The sequence below is a fragment of the Carex rostrata genome, chromosome 23 (assembly GCF_964058835.1).
Source record: "Carex rostrata chromosome 23, lpCarRost1.2, whole genome shotgun sequence".
In the NCBI taxonomy this organism is placed as follows: Eukaryota; Viridiplantae; Streptophyta; class Magnoliopsida; order Poales; family Cyperaceae; genus Carex; species Carex rostrata.
In genome coordinates this window covers 3,902,686-3,919,208 of record NC_135940.1, presented here as the reverse complement: position 1 = coordinate 3,919,208, position 16,523 = coordinate 3,902,686, and the positions used below count along the sequence as shown (strand labels likewise).

At 33.9% G+C, this 16,523-nt stretch overlaps 2 protein-coding genes across 3 annotated transcripts; both read left to right on the top strand.

The window, feature by feature from the left end:
* The first annotated feature begins 1,051 nt into the window (after positions 1–1,051).
* LOC144574738 (protein TONNEAU 1a-like) lies at positions 1,052–7,595 on the top strand. Its single transcript, XM_078324780.1, has 8 exons — positions 1,052–1,293; positions 2,107–2,239; positions 3,133–3,221; positions 3,309–3,425; positions 4,094–4,239; positions 4,987–5,012; positions 6,039–6,174; positions 7,296–7,595. The coding sequence occupies exons 1-8, from the start codon at positions 1,207–1,209 to the stop codon at positions 7,348–7,350; spliced, it is 789 nt and encodes a 262-aa protein (XP_078180906.1). The 5' UTR covers positions 1,052–1,206; the 3' UTR covers positions 7,351–7,595.
* A 2,002-nt stretch (positions 7,596–9,597) lies between these two features.
* LOC144575237 (putative WRKY transcription factor 4) lies at positions 9,598–14,878 on the top strand. Of its 2 annotated transcripts, none has more exons than XM_078325347.1 (7): positions 9,598–9,854; positions 10,506–10,824; positions 11,102–11,233; positions 11,741–12,094; positions 13,193–13,482; positions 13,584–13,739; positions 14,473–14,878. In XM_078325347.1, the coding sequence occupies exons 2-7, from the start codon at positions 10,669–10,671 to the stop codon at positions 14,618–14,620; spliced, it is 1,236 nt and encodes a 411-aa protein (XP_078181473.1). In that variant the 5' UTR covers positions 9,598–9,854; positions 10,506–10,668; the 3' UTR covers positions 14,621–14,878. The 2 variants fall into 2 exon arrangements, with proteins under 2 accessions (XP_078181473.1, XP_078181474.1); XM_078325348.1 differs by having other exon boundaries at positions 9,728–9,854; positions 10,660–10,824; positions 14,473–14,821.
* The last annotated feature ends 1,645 nt before the right edge of the window (positions 14,879–16,523 follow it).

Here is a 16,523-nt window from a genome sequence, read left to right as displayed (position 1 = left end):
TAGATTTAGGGTAGGCCTCATGGTTGGTATCCGGATGAGATACTTTTGTTATATTAATTTCTGTCCAGACTGTGTACTCTGATTATATATTAGAAACTTGCTTTATATTACTTGTCGTTTTGTTTGAATTGTTATTGCCTTGTAAGAATACACGGCGTTGTATGCTTACGGCGGGGGACTGTTGCGACCCGTGGCCGCGGGATGTGACATAAGTTTATCCCGGAGCCGTTGGATACTTATCCCTACATCCAATCTCTGGCGGACAACCGAGATCTCCCCGCTCAGATGCACCCCTTGTTCCTCACGGCTGATGCTGAAGATTCTCTATTTGTCACTCTAGGTAGCGATAGCAGTAAGATCACCAGAGGATCACGTGACTTCAGAAATGACATTACTGTGGCGATTGCGCCGTCACCTCCCATGAGGCAGCAAGCGGTGGGTGAAAAAAGGACATGGATGAGTGTTGCGGGATCCCCTCTCAAGAGGATGGGCGCTTTAGGGCGTGTTCGCAAGTAAGAGACATCGTGTTCGTTTGTTCGCAAATAATTCACAAATCTTGTTGCTATGCTTTTCCTTTCCTCTCCCCTCCTCTCCCTCTCTGAATTTCCTCTTCCAGAGCAAGTAAACAGATCTAATCACGTTCAGTCTTGTTACTTCTTCTCTTCCCTCATGTTTCCTTCTATAAGTAACCTTTTTCTTACATCGAGTAGTCTATTCCATTATTTGTTATTCTTTTTGTTTCATTGATTTTTACAAATTTACAAATAGTTTTTTCTCAAGCTAACGTGTCAAATCTGCAGTTCTTCTCAGACACATAGTATGTTTTTAAATATTTAAAAAAATATAGTATAGATTTGATTTAATTTTTTAAATAGTGTAGACAAAAAAATTATTTATTTGGGCTTTCTGGTTTCCTCTTTCCAAATTCATTTTGGACACCGGTTGGTGATTCGCCATATATTTCGAACTTTTGTTTCTGCCTTATAGAATCCAAATAGATTTAACACCGACGAGTTTACAAAATAGACCTCCCTCTTTCGCTTTCTTCGTTTTTATTTCCTCTGTCTCTCTTTCTCCGTCACCGTCAGCTACTCCAGTTGATTTTATTTATATTTTTCAAATTATAAGCTCTCGAGTCTCGACTCTTTCTCTCTGCTCTCCTCCTTTTCTCTCTCTCTAGAGAACGAAGAAATCAAGAGAGAGAAAATGGACGACTACGCGAGGGAGATGATGGAGCTCAAAACGCTCGTCACGCGAACCCTCGAGAAGAAAGGGGTGCTCGCAAAGATTAGGGTTTGTTCTTTCTCTCTGTCCTGTTTACTTTTTCTTAATTTCTCTCTTTTGTTCCTGGTTTGGGTAATTTAGGTTTTTTAGAAGATTTAAGTTTGTCTTTTAAGATAGATCCCTCTTGAAATGTGAACTTGGTGCGATTAGATGCACTCTGAAGTGGTTATACATTTGCGATCTGACCCCATTTTTTGTATCACTAATACAATTTCATTGTACTTCTGGGATCCCGTATTATTTTTTTGTTCTTTTGGCCTCTATTTCGTTGGGTTTGTTAGTATTTGCAGCACGCATTAGTATTTTTAATGTGTAGTTACCTTGAGCAAATTATAAAACCGAAATTCTGTATCATTAAAATAATTAAATCCAAATTAGGCTTATGAGAAAAAAAGATTGCCATATTAAATTTTTTAGAGGTTCTGAAATGGAAATTTCAGTACTTGACTTGACAATCTGTAGATACCGGGTCAGGATTTGATGCTATCCGAATTGAATATCTTAAACAAGACTGCTCTACTATAGCATTACTTGATATAAAGAAGCAATTTACCTAACTGCCCATGTATCTTTGTATATAGAGCTTGTTAAAAATTATTAAAATTTAGGAGCATTTGGTTCTCCATGAAGATAGTGTTGTATGAAACCCTAAATGAAAAGAAAAGAACCAACACAGAAATTCTGGTGTATCAGTATGACTGAATTGAAATCTCAAATACTTGATATTATCCTATATTAAAAATATAACTATTGATTTTGGTACCATATAAAAAAAAACTACTGGATTTAGTGATTTATATATAATATAATGGTGTAATATAGGCGGAGCTAAGAGCAAGTGTATTTGAAGCAATAGAAGAAGAAGATAAAGTTTCAGAAAATGACGAGGGAGCAAATCCTGCTTTGCTTGGCTGCTGTAATGACCGTGCCAAGCAACTCCACGCCTCTCCTTCAGGTTTTTACTTTTTACCACACACCTAGCTTTTTACTGTATGTTCAAATAGCGCTAATTTTTTTTGGCTTATTTGAAAAGTAATAATCTGTACATTCTGTTAAATGCTTTCATGCGCTTATTTGTATGGAGACTGATCTTTTTCTATGGTTTTACGGAAAATAAAAAATAAGGCCAAATAACTTTATGTTGATCTAGGTTCTGCACAATTCGGTGTGAAAGGGATTTAGTTCAATTGAAATAATGAAGTGGGGGGTTGATATCACCATGATTTTAAACATTGGTTGTTGTTTGCATGTACAGTAAAACTTTTCTTCAAAGTATAGTTTGCATGAAATTTCATTAGGCCATAGGAAACCTCAAAATATTCCACATGCTTTCTTCCTTAACCCAGAGCACATGTTGTGTGGATAAGGAGAGGCATATAGTGGATATAAATTATGTTTTACAGGGGTATGATTGATATTTTCTTTATTTAATTGGGGTTGGCTTGATATTTACTTTTTAGGGGCGTGTATGATCATTTCCTTGTTTAACTTGTGTTCATATGAAAGAGAAAATTAGTTGAAAGAAGATTCAAAGAATATACCAGCAAAGTAAATTTACAGCTGCATATCAACCGGGTTAAGGGAGGCAGGGTTAACTTTACAAATTTGTTGCTTTACAGGGTCATAACTGATATTTTCTTGTTTTTTCAGGTTCTAGCATGAAATACAAAATTATTTGACTGTAGATAGCATTTGACACACTAATTAAACAAAAGACTTAACTTTTTACTCATAGATCAACTGCTTCTAGTTATAGAAATGCCAGGCCTCACTACTTATTTTCTCCATGTGTAGCATTTAATATTTTAAATATGCATACTTTTGTAATTAAATTGGTACATCTTGCAGGTAGACTACTGACAGCACTGGTATGTGAGTACTTGGAGTGGGCCCAGCTCAATCATACTCTCAAAGTTTACCTCCCTGAGTGTAACTTGGTAAATTTCTTTTGTTACTTGATTATCTTTTGATATAGTAGCCAAATATTTAGAAGTTTTGTAACTTGGTAATATTTTGCTGATCAGCCCAAGGATTTCTGGAAATCAGAGTTAAGGGACTTCTCCAACAAAAGTGATGGAACCAGGAGCGCTGAAAGTGGTCCCATGCTTCTTGATGTTCTTGAAGGATTTCTCAAATATGAGGTTTTCTTTTGTCCTAGCTTTTACTTCACTTTACATACATTTTTTTTTTTTATATTTTACCGTTTGTATTTGTTTTAAGTAAATTGATTAGGCTTATGTAATATGCTAGAAAATATCAAAACATCATGTATACTAACAATAACAACAACAACAACAAAGCGTTTAGTCCCAAACAAGTTAGAGTAGGCTAGAAATAAAACCCAATCAGAGTCTTTTGGGTTTCATCTCCATAAAAAAGGCTGTTTTTTGACCACTGGCTCGCCACGCCTATCATGACCCTGCTCCTTTTTCCTAGCTTGGGACAGGCTGTGCAGAAACTACACAGGCGGAGTTATATCATGCAATACTAAAATGAAAAAAAAATTATATGTAATGAAAAATATCAAAACATACACTTCTCTACTTTTTTACTTGCGTAGGAATTGGAAGTACATACTAGTATTACTATGCCATTTAAAATACACAAGCGAAGGTGGGGGTATGAAGTATTTTAATGGAATATGATTTTTGTACTAATTGCACCTTTTTTTTGGGTACTATACTTGACTTGCAACCTTCCAAATGGAATATGATCAAGCAATGCCTTTAATGTGATTACTTTGTGTTTTAGTACCTCATTTCTTGCTTTTCAATAGCGGCTTGAATTTTTTAAAAATATTGTGTACTAGAACTTGTCTCAGACAAGGATGGCAGCAGCTGGGAGGAGAATAATAAATGATACGGATTCTGTTTCTAGCTCCAGTACTGAATCTTCTAGAAATGTCAGAAGGCCTTCTTCTTCCACTGCTGTCAGTGGTTTGCCACCTCTCGGAAGGTATCTAATTTTCGTCTCTGGTTTATCTTTATTTATTGCAACTCTGAACAACTCTCGTTTTCTTTATTGATAAAATTGCTATGAATTCCCTGCAATGTACTATTACAGAAAAAGCCCTGTAACATGTAGTTCAATACTACTTTGGGAAAGGCAAAATTAAGATTCGAAATATGGTCTTTGCCTTTCGTGAGTAGAATTAGGGTGTTCTTAAGCTCACCAAGTCCTTTGTGAGCTTAACTCCAAAACCTATCAGATTTACTTCAAATGACGAATACAAATCATTGAAACTGATCTACTCCATAAGTGATGTATTACATGTCAAATTTATAAATTTTTGAATTAATTCAGTATAAAGTCGAGCAGTCAAAAAATGATGACAAATAAACACATTAAAATTAATATATAAGCTTCTTTTTTTCTCTCTTGATTTTCTACTAAATTAAGTCGGAATTTATAAATTTGACATGTAAACGCATCACTTGTGAAGTAGATCGGTTTCAATGGTTTCGATTCTTTGTTTAAGGTCATTCCTATAGGTTTTTGGAGTTAAGCTCACCAAAAGGCTTGGTGAGCTTAAGAACACCCTAGTTCTACTAGCTCTTTTCAATGATCCAGGGCTTATAAATCTCATTATAATGCCGGGGCTTTTTGCAAATTTTTATTGTTCATTTATCTCATTATAATGCAGGGGCTTTTTGCAAATTTTTATTGTTCATTTAATCTGATGTTTTTATTTTCTTTTTCTAGGCAAATGCCGGGTTCACAACCATCAGGTAATTGCTTTCTTTCTTTTTACAATGTTTATTACTTTTTTACTCTCATAAACAGAAGACAATAAAGTAGTGTTTTGGATGCATAATAATTTTGAGTTGATTCTTTTGATTGCTATGAAACATGAAAAAGAAATTATCCAGTTTGAAAGTTTCATAGATGCTAAAGCTATATTGTTCATACCCGGTGCCTTGTATTAGGATTTTTCATTCAAGTAAATGATACAGTTTATACTTTGCCCCCTCTTCAGTTGACATTCATGGCATGCTCATAGGGGTGTAAACGGATACGGATAATCCGCTCCGTATTCGCTCCGTATCCGGATTAAACGGATACGGATAATTGCGGATACGGATAATTTTTGCATATGGTGAAAAAATGGCGGATACAGATACGGATAATTTCATGAAGGTGAATATCCGTATCCGTATCCGTATCCGCAATTATTTGGATTCGAAATTATTCCCAACCAGTTTTAATTTTACTGCTTCGGATAGAAGTTATATATTATTTCATATTCATTTCAGTTTTGGTTGTGGTATAAATAATAATACGATATGGTTTTCAATTTAATCTCTTTTTTGTTGGTGATGGTGCTACAATAACGCAATTTTCTTTCCTTTTTACCTCCATTTCTTCATTTTTTTCTATTCAAGACTTAGTCTGTGAATGTAATATGCTTTTAGTCTCTGCTAAATTTGTTTTAGTCATTGTTTCAAGATAACAACAAGTTATTTTTTTGTATCCTAAAGTGCATAACTCAATTATCCGATAATTATTCGTTTCGTATCCGTATTCAAATCCGTATCCGTTGATTATCCGCTTCGTATCCGTATCCATTCAAGACGGATATGGTTTTAAATTTTGATATCCGTTTACTATCCGTATACGCTCATTGAAAAACGGATACGGATATGGTATTAGCATTATCCGCTCCGTTTACACCCCTACATGCTCATTTGTAATTCCTTTTTTTTTTAATAAAAATTGATTTTGGACTAGCTAACTGTTGTATGTCCTATTTTTAGATAGGAGGATGAGAAAAGACGATTACAACTGGAGATACGAGTCTGATGAGATTTCAGAGGATGTGATTCGGGCTTCTAATGCCTTAGAAAATGTTCATTTGGATCGCAAGGCCCGTAACCTAACTTCTTCTTGGAGGTCAGAATTCTCTTTGTATTCCAGCTTTTTTGCCCTTTTACAATATATACAAGTAATTTCTTCATTAGTACTTGAATAATTACATTGCACCTGGTTTCTCAAAATTCCAATTTTACCTCCTCTGTTCTTAGTTTGGTTACCTTTACTAGTAGAAAAATGCATGGTTGGTTTCTGAGGGCAAATGGGTCATTTCTCTACTTCTGACGCTTACACAAGCATATACTTAAATTAAATGTCACTGAGTATGCGTCTGAAGTAGAAAAATGACCCATTTTTCCTCGAAAACTGATCAATTAGAAGACTGACATTTTTTCTTAAACATGCTACATTTTTTTTTCTTTTCTTAATAAAGGGTAAGAATGGGTGTTTTATAAAATTTAAAATGAGTTTTATTTGAAAAGACAATAAAATGGATAAATTTGTGAGTTTCTGAAATTAGAAGTGTAAATATGATATTACGAAGAGTTTGGCTAATATATAACATTAGTGTCATTTCAACCTATATAACACCAACTCTAAAACCTATCAATCGATTTCGAACGACTAATCCAAACCGTTTAAACCAATTTACATTATGAGTGATGCGTTTACATACAAATTTTTTATATTTTCGAGTTATTTTAGTATCAAATTAAGCGGAAAAATATTGAAAAATTAATGTATTCAAATTAAATTTAAAAACTCACACATTTGACCGCTTGACTTAATACTAAATAAATTCGAAAAATTATAAATTTTGCATGTAAACGCACAACTAATGAAGTAGATCGGTTTGAACGGTTTGGATTCACCGTTTGAAGTCGATTTGATAGGTTTTAGAGTTGGTATTATATAGGTTGAAATGACACTGATGTTATACTAGCCAAAATTTTAAAGGGGGAAATACGTAATTACGAAGTTTTTGAAGGGTATACATGGAATTCCCCAAGATTTCAAAGTTCCTTTTTCATAAAAGGTTGTTGGCCAGAATTCAAAAGCTTTTCTTTAATCATCATTTATCATCATCACTGTCATTATTCTAATACTTTTCCTATTTATTTATTTATTTGTTTGTTACCAGCTTTCCCCGAAGATAGTGGCAATTGATAAGAATGTGTGACAATTTTATTTTGTATATACAGGCATGCTGGTGACGGTATAATGGAGGACGAAGGAAAAGGTGATGGACGTCGTTAATTAAGTATTAGTACAAAAAAAAAATCTCTTTGGTGGGGTTATTATTGTAATTTCCGAGGATTTATTGTTTGCAATTTTCTGTTTGGCCTTTGTAACATTGTTTTACATTATTAGACTTTGGTGTTCTTGATTTTTTTTTTTTGGTCAGGTATTCAACTCAGGGGGTTCTAACAAATTTGAGTTGTTTTGTATGTTAACTATGTGTGTTTATTACTTGAAATTTAATTAGTTTTATTACCACCTAATCGATACTCCATTAATAAGCTATGGTTGGGTTTAATTTCATCTTTACTGGTTGGATTCAAAGCTTACTGATTGTTACCTCTTCTTGTCAATTAGGCATTTTAGAGCAATAATGTGGGGCCAACCGCCAACGTACTGGCCCTTGTAATTAGTAAATAGTAATTGCTGGCCACAAGCTCTCACCTAATTCTAACATGATTCGTGAGTTGTTTGCGAATAATTCGAATTTGAATCTGAGATGATTGAAATGACGTATAATTCGGGTAAACGAACTTTTCACGAGTTATTCGCGAATAATTCGCGAATTTGATGAATTATTCGCGTTTTGTTCTGAAAAACGCTTTGCCTTCCTCGCAGACTCGCACGTCTTTTCTGCATTTATTAACTCACGTGAAGGCCCATTGAAATAAAAGGTCGTGTTTACAGCTATTGATTCTCCCACGTGTCAGAGATGGACCTGATTTTTAGAGATATGCATGTAGATAATTTTCTCATTTGAATTCTTTCTATGTTGTCAGACGAAATACACCATACTTTGTACTATATTATCACACTGCTGATCTTCTATGGCAAATACAAGTAGCGTCTCGTATTGTAGATCATCTATAATGAATTAAATATGCACTGTCTCGTATTGTAATTCCGAATCATTCCGAATCACGAATTTTTGATTCTGCCGAACCGAACCCGAATAATTCATTTGTTACTCAGGTTTTGGCTACCATGCAACAAGTCTCTCTGCCTCTGTCGGTGGACCCAATCTTGTCATATTGTCATATACAACAAGACTGTTCAGGAGGGATTCGCGCTGTTTTGTCACACATCCTTACTGCCACAGAAAATTTGGAATCAAAATTTGATATCTCATATCTCCGTCCTTGCTAGTCCCATTTGCTTTTGAATTCATATCTCACGTATCATTTGGAAGTATTTATATCATTGGGCCCATACTTTCCCCTTCCCCATATTTATTTCCAATATATTATTGGATCATGGGTTGTACTAAAGAATGAAAGAAAGATTTGAATTTAACAAACTAGGTTAATAATTCAATTATAGTTATACGCATAAATATAAACTTCTTGTAATAGTACTGCACTGAAAGCTGATTTCTCACCTGTTTGCTCGTTCATATAAATAATTTAATTTCCTTTTATTACTTTCATATTTTCACCATCACCTATGAGAAAACCACGCAGAAGCTACTTGAATAATAGGTTAGAAGGAATCAAGACTTGAAAAGAGAAACCTACATTGGATACCTAGTTTTGGTACTTTGTTTACTATTTTGATCCCTCTCTCTTTAAAACCTTAGTAGCAGCTAGATAGCTAAGTTGCTCTCTCATCTTTCTCTCTTGTTTTTCCTTTTTTGGAGGGGGGGATGGGATTGGGATGTCACAGAATTATATTGATTTTATTAACAATTAATGCAGCTTGTTTGGTAACTCGGAAAGGAAACAAAAAGGTACACTGATTTTGACAATGCATCTACGTTGCATTACAAGCTGTCTCTTTTTCAAAACAATCCTTAAAAGTTAGTAAAAATGTTATCCTCAAGTTGTTCCAATTTTGAGAAGGTGTTATTATGCACCTTAAAAAAGTTATTCCATTCATCATAGCCTTTTCTTAGGTACTAATAGTGCTCTTATTATTTCAATAAGCATAATAATATTTCTTTTCTTAGGTACCAATAATGAATGCTCTTATTACTTCAGTAAACATAAAAAGTATAAAGTATATTATTTTTAAAGATTCAGTTCATTTAGTCAGTGCAAAACCAACTTCTACATATCATTCCTTCTATGAAAAAGTGTCAAATGGGTTTGTTTGTTATGACAAGGAAATTGACAAAAATCATATATGCACTTTTACTAGTGTGAAATATTCTCAGAGGAAACTAGTTGAAGGGAATATCATGTAAATGACAAATGATATAGGGACCACTGTGGAATAAGCAATATTCTTTCTGTATAATTATATAAATTCAAGTAGAGACGTAGAGCTAACATAAGTGGCAACCAGTCTGACCTAACGGTCTTCCCCCTCTCTCTTTCTCTCTCTCTCTCTCTCTCTCTGTCTGTCTTCCTTCTCTGTTCTGTCACTATCTCTGTACACCATTTTTTCCTCATATCATTTCCGTTTCTACCAGTCAAAATATTTCATGTTCTCTCTGTATTCCCACTAAATTCTTCTCATTTTTCTTCATTTTCTTTTCTTTATTTTGTGAAGAATAGTTGAAGCAACGCTCTATGTGCAATTAGGTATTTATACTCACAATTCTTCTATGTTTAGATTATTTCTTTTTTTTTTTCCTTTCTTTTTGTTATTTCTCCTGGAAGTGTCTTCAGACAACAAGGTCATGTTATGTGGTTTCATGAGCCTTATTAGTTATTAGAAATTCAACTTTAAATAAGTTCTTAGTTTTATAACATTATAAATGGAGCATGATTGGTTTTATTGTCAGTCATGAGTGAATGGTTTTAGGGCATAATTACACATAATACCACACATTTATGTTTATTTTGACTACACTTTACAATTTCCTTACTAAAATACACTTTTGATCTATAGAATTTTAGGCATGCTATAGTAGTGAACTTACCAAAGACTTATAGCAAATGTTTCATAGGAAAATGCATGAAACTAAAAAAATATATATATTTGTAAATACAGACTAAGTTTTGAAATATAAAAATCAGAGTACAGAGTAAAATTTTCTTTTATTTGTTATAAAAAGTGGTAGATGAGTTATAAATCTGTTTCATTAAACAAATATTGTTACCCAATTTTGCATAAAATAATTATTCATTCTCCATCAAAATTTTCTCATGTCAAAATGCAGGGTTAAAAAAAAATTATATTCTCTAATTAAGATCTTAATACCTTTTATCAATATTAATTTCTTTTTTCAGGTTAAAGATATAATCCACTGTTTTCGTTGATAATACATATCAAACTTCTTCACAATACAAAACAAAATGAAGGAAAAATTAACCCCTAAAAAACAGTCACTTTTCCTAGAACCAGTCATCAATAACAGTAATTAATAAATTGATAAATCTATAGTAATCAACCATGCAAGAAGATACAGAGAAAATTGTTGTGGCCAAGCCTGTGGCATCTCGGCCTTTCTCCAACAGCCGACCCGCCGCCTTTTCTGATTCTCTCGCTATTAAACCAAAGCCCGTCAGATTTACATCCAAACAAGACCAATTTTGCTCTCCTAAAGTGGTATGCTCTTTTACCAGTCTTGTGTACCAATTTTTTTTTTTACTGGTATAACTTTTTTTTTTGCTATTTGAGGAATTTCTTATTGATACTGTCTTTGCACATTTTGTATTTACATTTCTACAATTTTAGTTTATATTAATGTGATCTGAACAGTTTAAAAAAGACAATATCTAGGGGTCAAGTTTATAAAATTTACCGAAATTTTGCTCTTTCATCAGGGATTTGTTTACTTTTTGAACTTGATATTTGGTACTTGATGCAAATTTTAATTGTTTAGGACGAGGTGTCAGAATCAGTCAGTTTGGATATTTCTGACAAAACTTCCTCCAAAGAAGGTTCAAATGCATCAATTTTGTATAGGCCGAAACCTAAGCTTGTAGCAAGAAGTGCAACGCCCTTTACCAATCTGGTATGCAGTATAGAAACTTACATTTGGAAAAAAAAAGAAAAAAAAAGTAATCATAAATCCTACATAGGAACACACAAGTAGATGAATTACCGGTTTTGCACATTATTATATCACCTGTATGTACCTGTTTCTACTTACATATTTACCTTTAATTGTTCCATCTTGATGTCTAGTGCAAGGAAATCCCCATAATTATATCAAAATCAAACTACAAACACATATAATTTTTTAATTAATATCTCCATTTCCAAAGTCCAAACATTCAATCTGAACCGTTCAACATGATCTCCATATGCAAATTTTCTACCTATCTAAACAAACAGTAGTAAAAATTCTAAACAATGTAAGAGTTAGTCTCCAAGTACATTTTCATATGGAGACCACGTTGAACGGTTCAGATTGACTCTTTGAACTTTACAAATAAAGATATTAATCCATAGTACGGACCATTCTGCGCTATGCATAGAACCAAAGACTCACTTAACTAACAAATACAATATTAAACAGGTAACAGCCACACCCACTCACCAAACATCAACAGATCAACCGGCCTCGTCTCAAAATCTTGAATTAGATCAGCGGAACTTGTACCTCCAGGCCCGACCCGAACCGATGTACTTCTCAAATCGAACTTCACAGCCTTCCATTGTCACCACAAATCAAATCACTGATCCTTCGGGACTCATGTCACAAAACACAGAACAGGAGACGAGTCAACAAACAGCAAACAGCGGACCATCCGACCGGCCGTCCTATGATGGGTATAATTGGAGGAAATATGGACAGAAGCAAGTGAAGGGAAGTGAGTTCCCCAGGAGTTACTACAAGTGCACTCATCCCAATTGCCCCGTCAAGAAAAAGGTACCAATCAATATTACGAACTTACGAGTTACGATGCCGAAACCTAGGGATGTAAATACGTGCTGTGCCTTGATGTGTCATGACTTGGATCATGTGCCGTGACCAAGTCAGACTTTTACGAGTCATGCCGTGTGGTGACCAAATTGGGATGGACGCGTGACCACACGTGTTGTCGAAACGTGACCGGTCATATTTGGTCATGTTAAACTATTTTTTTTTTTGTAATTTAAGTTATTTTTTATTAAAAAATTCACCATTAGATAAAATCTAATGGTCCTGATCACACTTGATGCGCACGGTCACGTGTTGTGTAGTGACTAAATCAGTTCGTGTGTCATGTCGTGCCAATTTTTTGAAGGATGGTCACATCACGGGACACTCGAGTCACAACACATGACCGGGGCACATGTGCCGTGAGGTATCCAGTCACGACATGACTTTTTTACATCCTACCAAAATCCATAACGATTGGTCCACTTTGTACTATGATGATCATGATTGGAACTTTTGCCCAATTACTTTCATGATAGGTACCTAGAAGATACTGGTAACTTGAACTATACTGGTCTAACACAGCAATAATGGTCTTCAAAAGGTACCGGTATGGATACCATACGGTGATCATTTGTTAGAAGCAGTAACTTTAAGAACAACTTTTCTTTAATAAAAAAATAAAAGAAACTATAGGAACAACTAAGATTTAATCATACTATGCTACTCATGGTAACTACTAGTACCAATTGTTGTCATTTCAGTACCACTAATGCAGATTTCCTCTTTGGTACCAATATACAGAGGCGAATCCACATTCATTGAATGGGGGTCAATTGACCCCCATTTCATTTTCAATTTTTTTGTATTTATATCCTATTTTTAATATAATTTAAACTAAAATATTATGGATACTGTGAAATTGATCCCCATTCGTAGTAGAATTTTTTTATATATTTGACCCCCATAGTCCTCTGCCAATATACCAGACCAGTCATGTTCATTAGATACTGTTCACACTGATAGATACCTTACAACTCATGATTGCTACCTTAACAAATAAATAAACACTAAACATGTAAAGTATATGCATATATATTTCTACAGGTGGAAAGAACACTCGATGGACAAATAGCAGAAATAGTTTACAAAGGCGAGCACAGCCACCCAAAACCGCAACCTGTAAAACGGCAACAACAAAATAGTACTACTTCTGATCATTCTGCTATTGATATAAGTGGAGCTGGTATGAGAAATGAGAATGTTTCCGGGCCAAGGATGGAAGGCCAGGATCAGTTCAGTTTGCCCATCTTTGGTGGTTGCAACCAGGGGCAGGATGGTAATTTTGTCAGTGTCTCAGCTAGTGCGGATTTTGACCGACCTGATTTTAAGAGAAGGTATTTAATAACCCTACAAATAATTAAGTAAAATAAACTTCAGATACAACCTGAATATATCAAAGCTACAAATTTTCTTTTTAATATTCTTATAATATCAGGAAAAAGGATGATCAAGTAAGTGCTGGAAGTACAGCTGCAGGAGGTGGCGATGCCGCAACTGCAGTTCAAGTTCCCATGGAAACAGATGTAGCAGGAGATGGCTTCCACTGGAGAAAATATGGCCAGAAAGTCGTAAAAGGAAACTCCTATCCAAGGTATATCAGTGCATTACCTCATACTAGTGTTATACCTTTCATGATCAGCACAATTTATACTGCTGGTACTGTAACAGAGAGAATCAGATAAACATTTGATCTATAGAAAATTAAGATAACTGGAAGAGTGAGGCTACGGAACTATGCACAGTGCATATTGGCCCGTACTTGGAACAATATCTCTATTTTTAAGGTTTAAACAATCGATCGGAACTGTTCAACATGATCTCCATATGAAAATATACTTGTAAACTAAGTTTTATATTTTTATAATTTTTTTACTATTTTTTTTATAGGTAGAAAATTATTTGATCATTTAGACCATTCAAAAGTAGTGATTACCCAGCAATCTCAAATAATAGTAACAAATTCTAAAAAAACAGTAAAATTTAGGGTCCATTTACATATGAAAATCATGTTGAATGGTTCGGATCGACAATTTTGAATACAAAAATATTGATATGTAGTACAGATCAATCTACGTTATGCCTAGTACCATAACCCCACTCTTAACTGAAATATAGTGCTTCTAGTTGTTATTTGTTCATCTTTTCTTTTTCCCTCTAATTCTCTTTCTGAGCTCTTTTGTTTGTATAATGAAAATGAATAGTAGGCATCCACCCTACTAATTTTCAAAGAGAAAAATAGGAACAAATTTAAACCAGAAAATTTCACCAGAGATGATGATTTTTATTTTAGATTACAATTTCATTGATTTAGTTTTGTTTGTTAGGAGTTACTACAGATGCACAAGTCCGAAATGCAACGTGCGAAAGTACGTCGAGAAAGTATCGGATGAATCGGGATCTTTTATGACTACTTATGAAGGAAGGCACAATCATGAAGCACCTATGAGAAAAACTAGTTCCGCCATCTCTTGATTTTAAATTTGACAGTAAATATGCTTATTTAGTTAATTTCTAACATTTTAAGGTGTTGAATTGATGTTAAGCATAAGTTCTAATTACTGTTTGTAACTATCAGATAAGGTTTTTCTAAACAAAAAGTAGTAGTCGTTTGTCATATGCTAATGCTAAAATGGTTATGGTACTCTTTTTATATTAAGTAGTTTATGATTTGCATTTGTTGCTTGTTTAATTACCATCATTTTGATCTGTTCATGTATGAATATCATTCTTGTTGAAACACTCTCTTGAATAGGAATACAAATTAGTATTGTGTCGTGTTGTGGCCGGTCATTTTGTGATTTGAATCACGTGCTGTGTCTAGTGATATGTTACGATCAAAATTGCGATGAATGATCAAAACATATTTTTCACGACTTCAGCTTGGGTCCAATGGCCATTGGATCCTAAGTGATTCCAATGAGTTCGCTCACCATCGGATCTGTTTTAGAATTTGTGTGCACGAATTTTAAAGCATACACAAAAGTGTGGGCGCGAATCCTAAAGCAGATCCAATGGTGAGCGAATTCATTGGAATCACTTTGGGTCCAATGGCCATCGAACTCAAACTGTTCTCATTTTTCACACCGTGAACAAATGTGACTACACAAGTCACTTTCAGTCAGATTTTTTAAAATTTTATGCTTATTTGAAGAAGAGGAAAAATAGAAAACTGTGGAAATTTTGTAAAAATAAACAAATAATATTGTAAATAGTTGTGTGAGAAAGTAAAAGTTTATTTGGCCGAAATTTGATTTGTTATTTGAGATAAATGATGTTATAAATTTTATGTTGTTTTGATTACGTGTAGTTATATGGTGACGTGTCATGATGTGTTATATTACGTGTTTGATCAAGTCGTATCATGTCATTTTTTATTTTTTTTTGGAGAATGATCACGGCATATAAGTCGTGATATTTTTGATAAATAATACATCTTTAATCCTGAGCTGCTGAGCATATTAATTGAATTATCGAGTTAGAAGTTTTTTTCATTGGCATTATCAATTGAGATGTGATAAGTGATTTTTTATTTAGATTTTAAATACGTGACATTCTAAACAAAAAGTATTGCGTTGTTATTAGATCAAACTTAATCGAGACAAGTAATTGACTTCATGCTATATTTTTTACATTCTCATAGAGACAAATTAGCATATACAATATTTTTATCATGTATTTCAGAAGAGATAAGGGGAAGAGAGAGGAGGGGAGTATCTGGTTTTGATTGCCCTCCTGTTTACTTCTATCGAAATACTAAATTTTGAGATAAATAAATAAATTATATATATATAATTTAAATTTTGTAACTTTAAATTGAAATATAAAGAAGATAAACTTTCTATGCTCTCTTATCTCTTTTTTTTTTTATAAAATTTCAGGACATAATAATTTTTCTAAACTTAAACGTGGCAACATTTAGAGTAGAAAAAACATATTGTGCTGTGACTTAACTAACACGTCGTGACTTTAGTCTCGTAGTGTGTTGTGTTGTGATTAAGTTGCTTTTTCATGTACCGTACCGTAATATAATTAAAATGTCAAGGGTAGTCACGGTAAGTGAATAGTCACACCATGTGAGCCACAATGTGTCTAAATGTACCATCACTCACGTGAATCGCGTGACCATTTAATCATAATTTATATTAGTTTATTGAAGATTCACCATTTGGTCAAGATCTAATGGTCCTAATTACATGTAACTCGTGTGACCATATGCGATACTATAACTAGATCTTTCGTGTATCTTGCTGTACTAAATTTTCAAAAGATGATTACGATATACAAATGATTACAATATGGGATACACGAGTCACAACATGTAACCGATACACGTGTTGTGCCATTTCGTACTAAAATCGTGTCGTTCGATGACAGA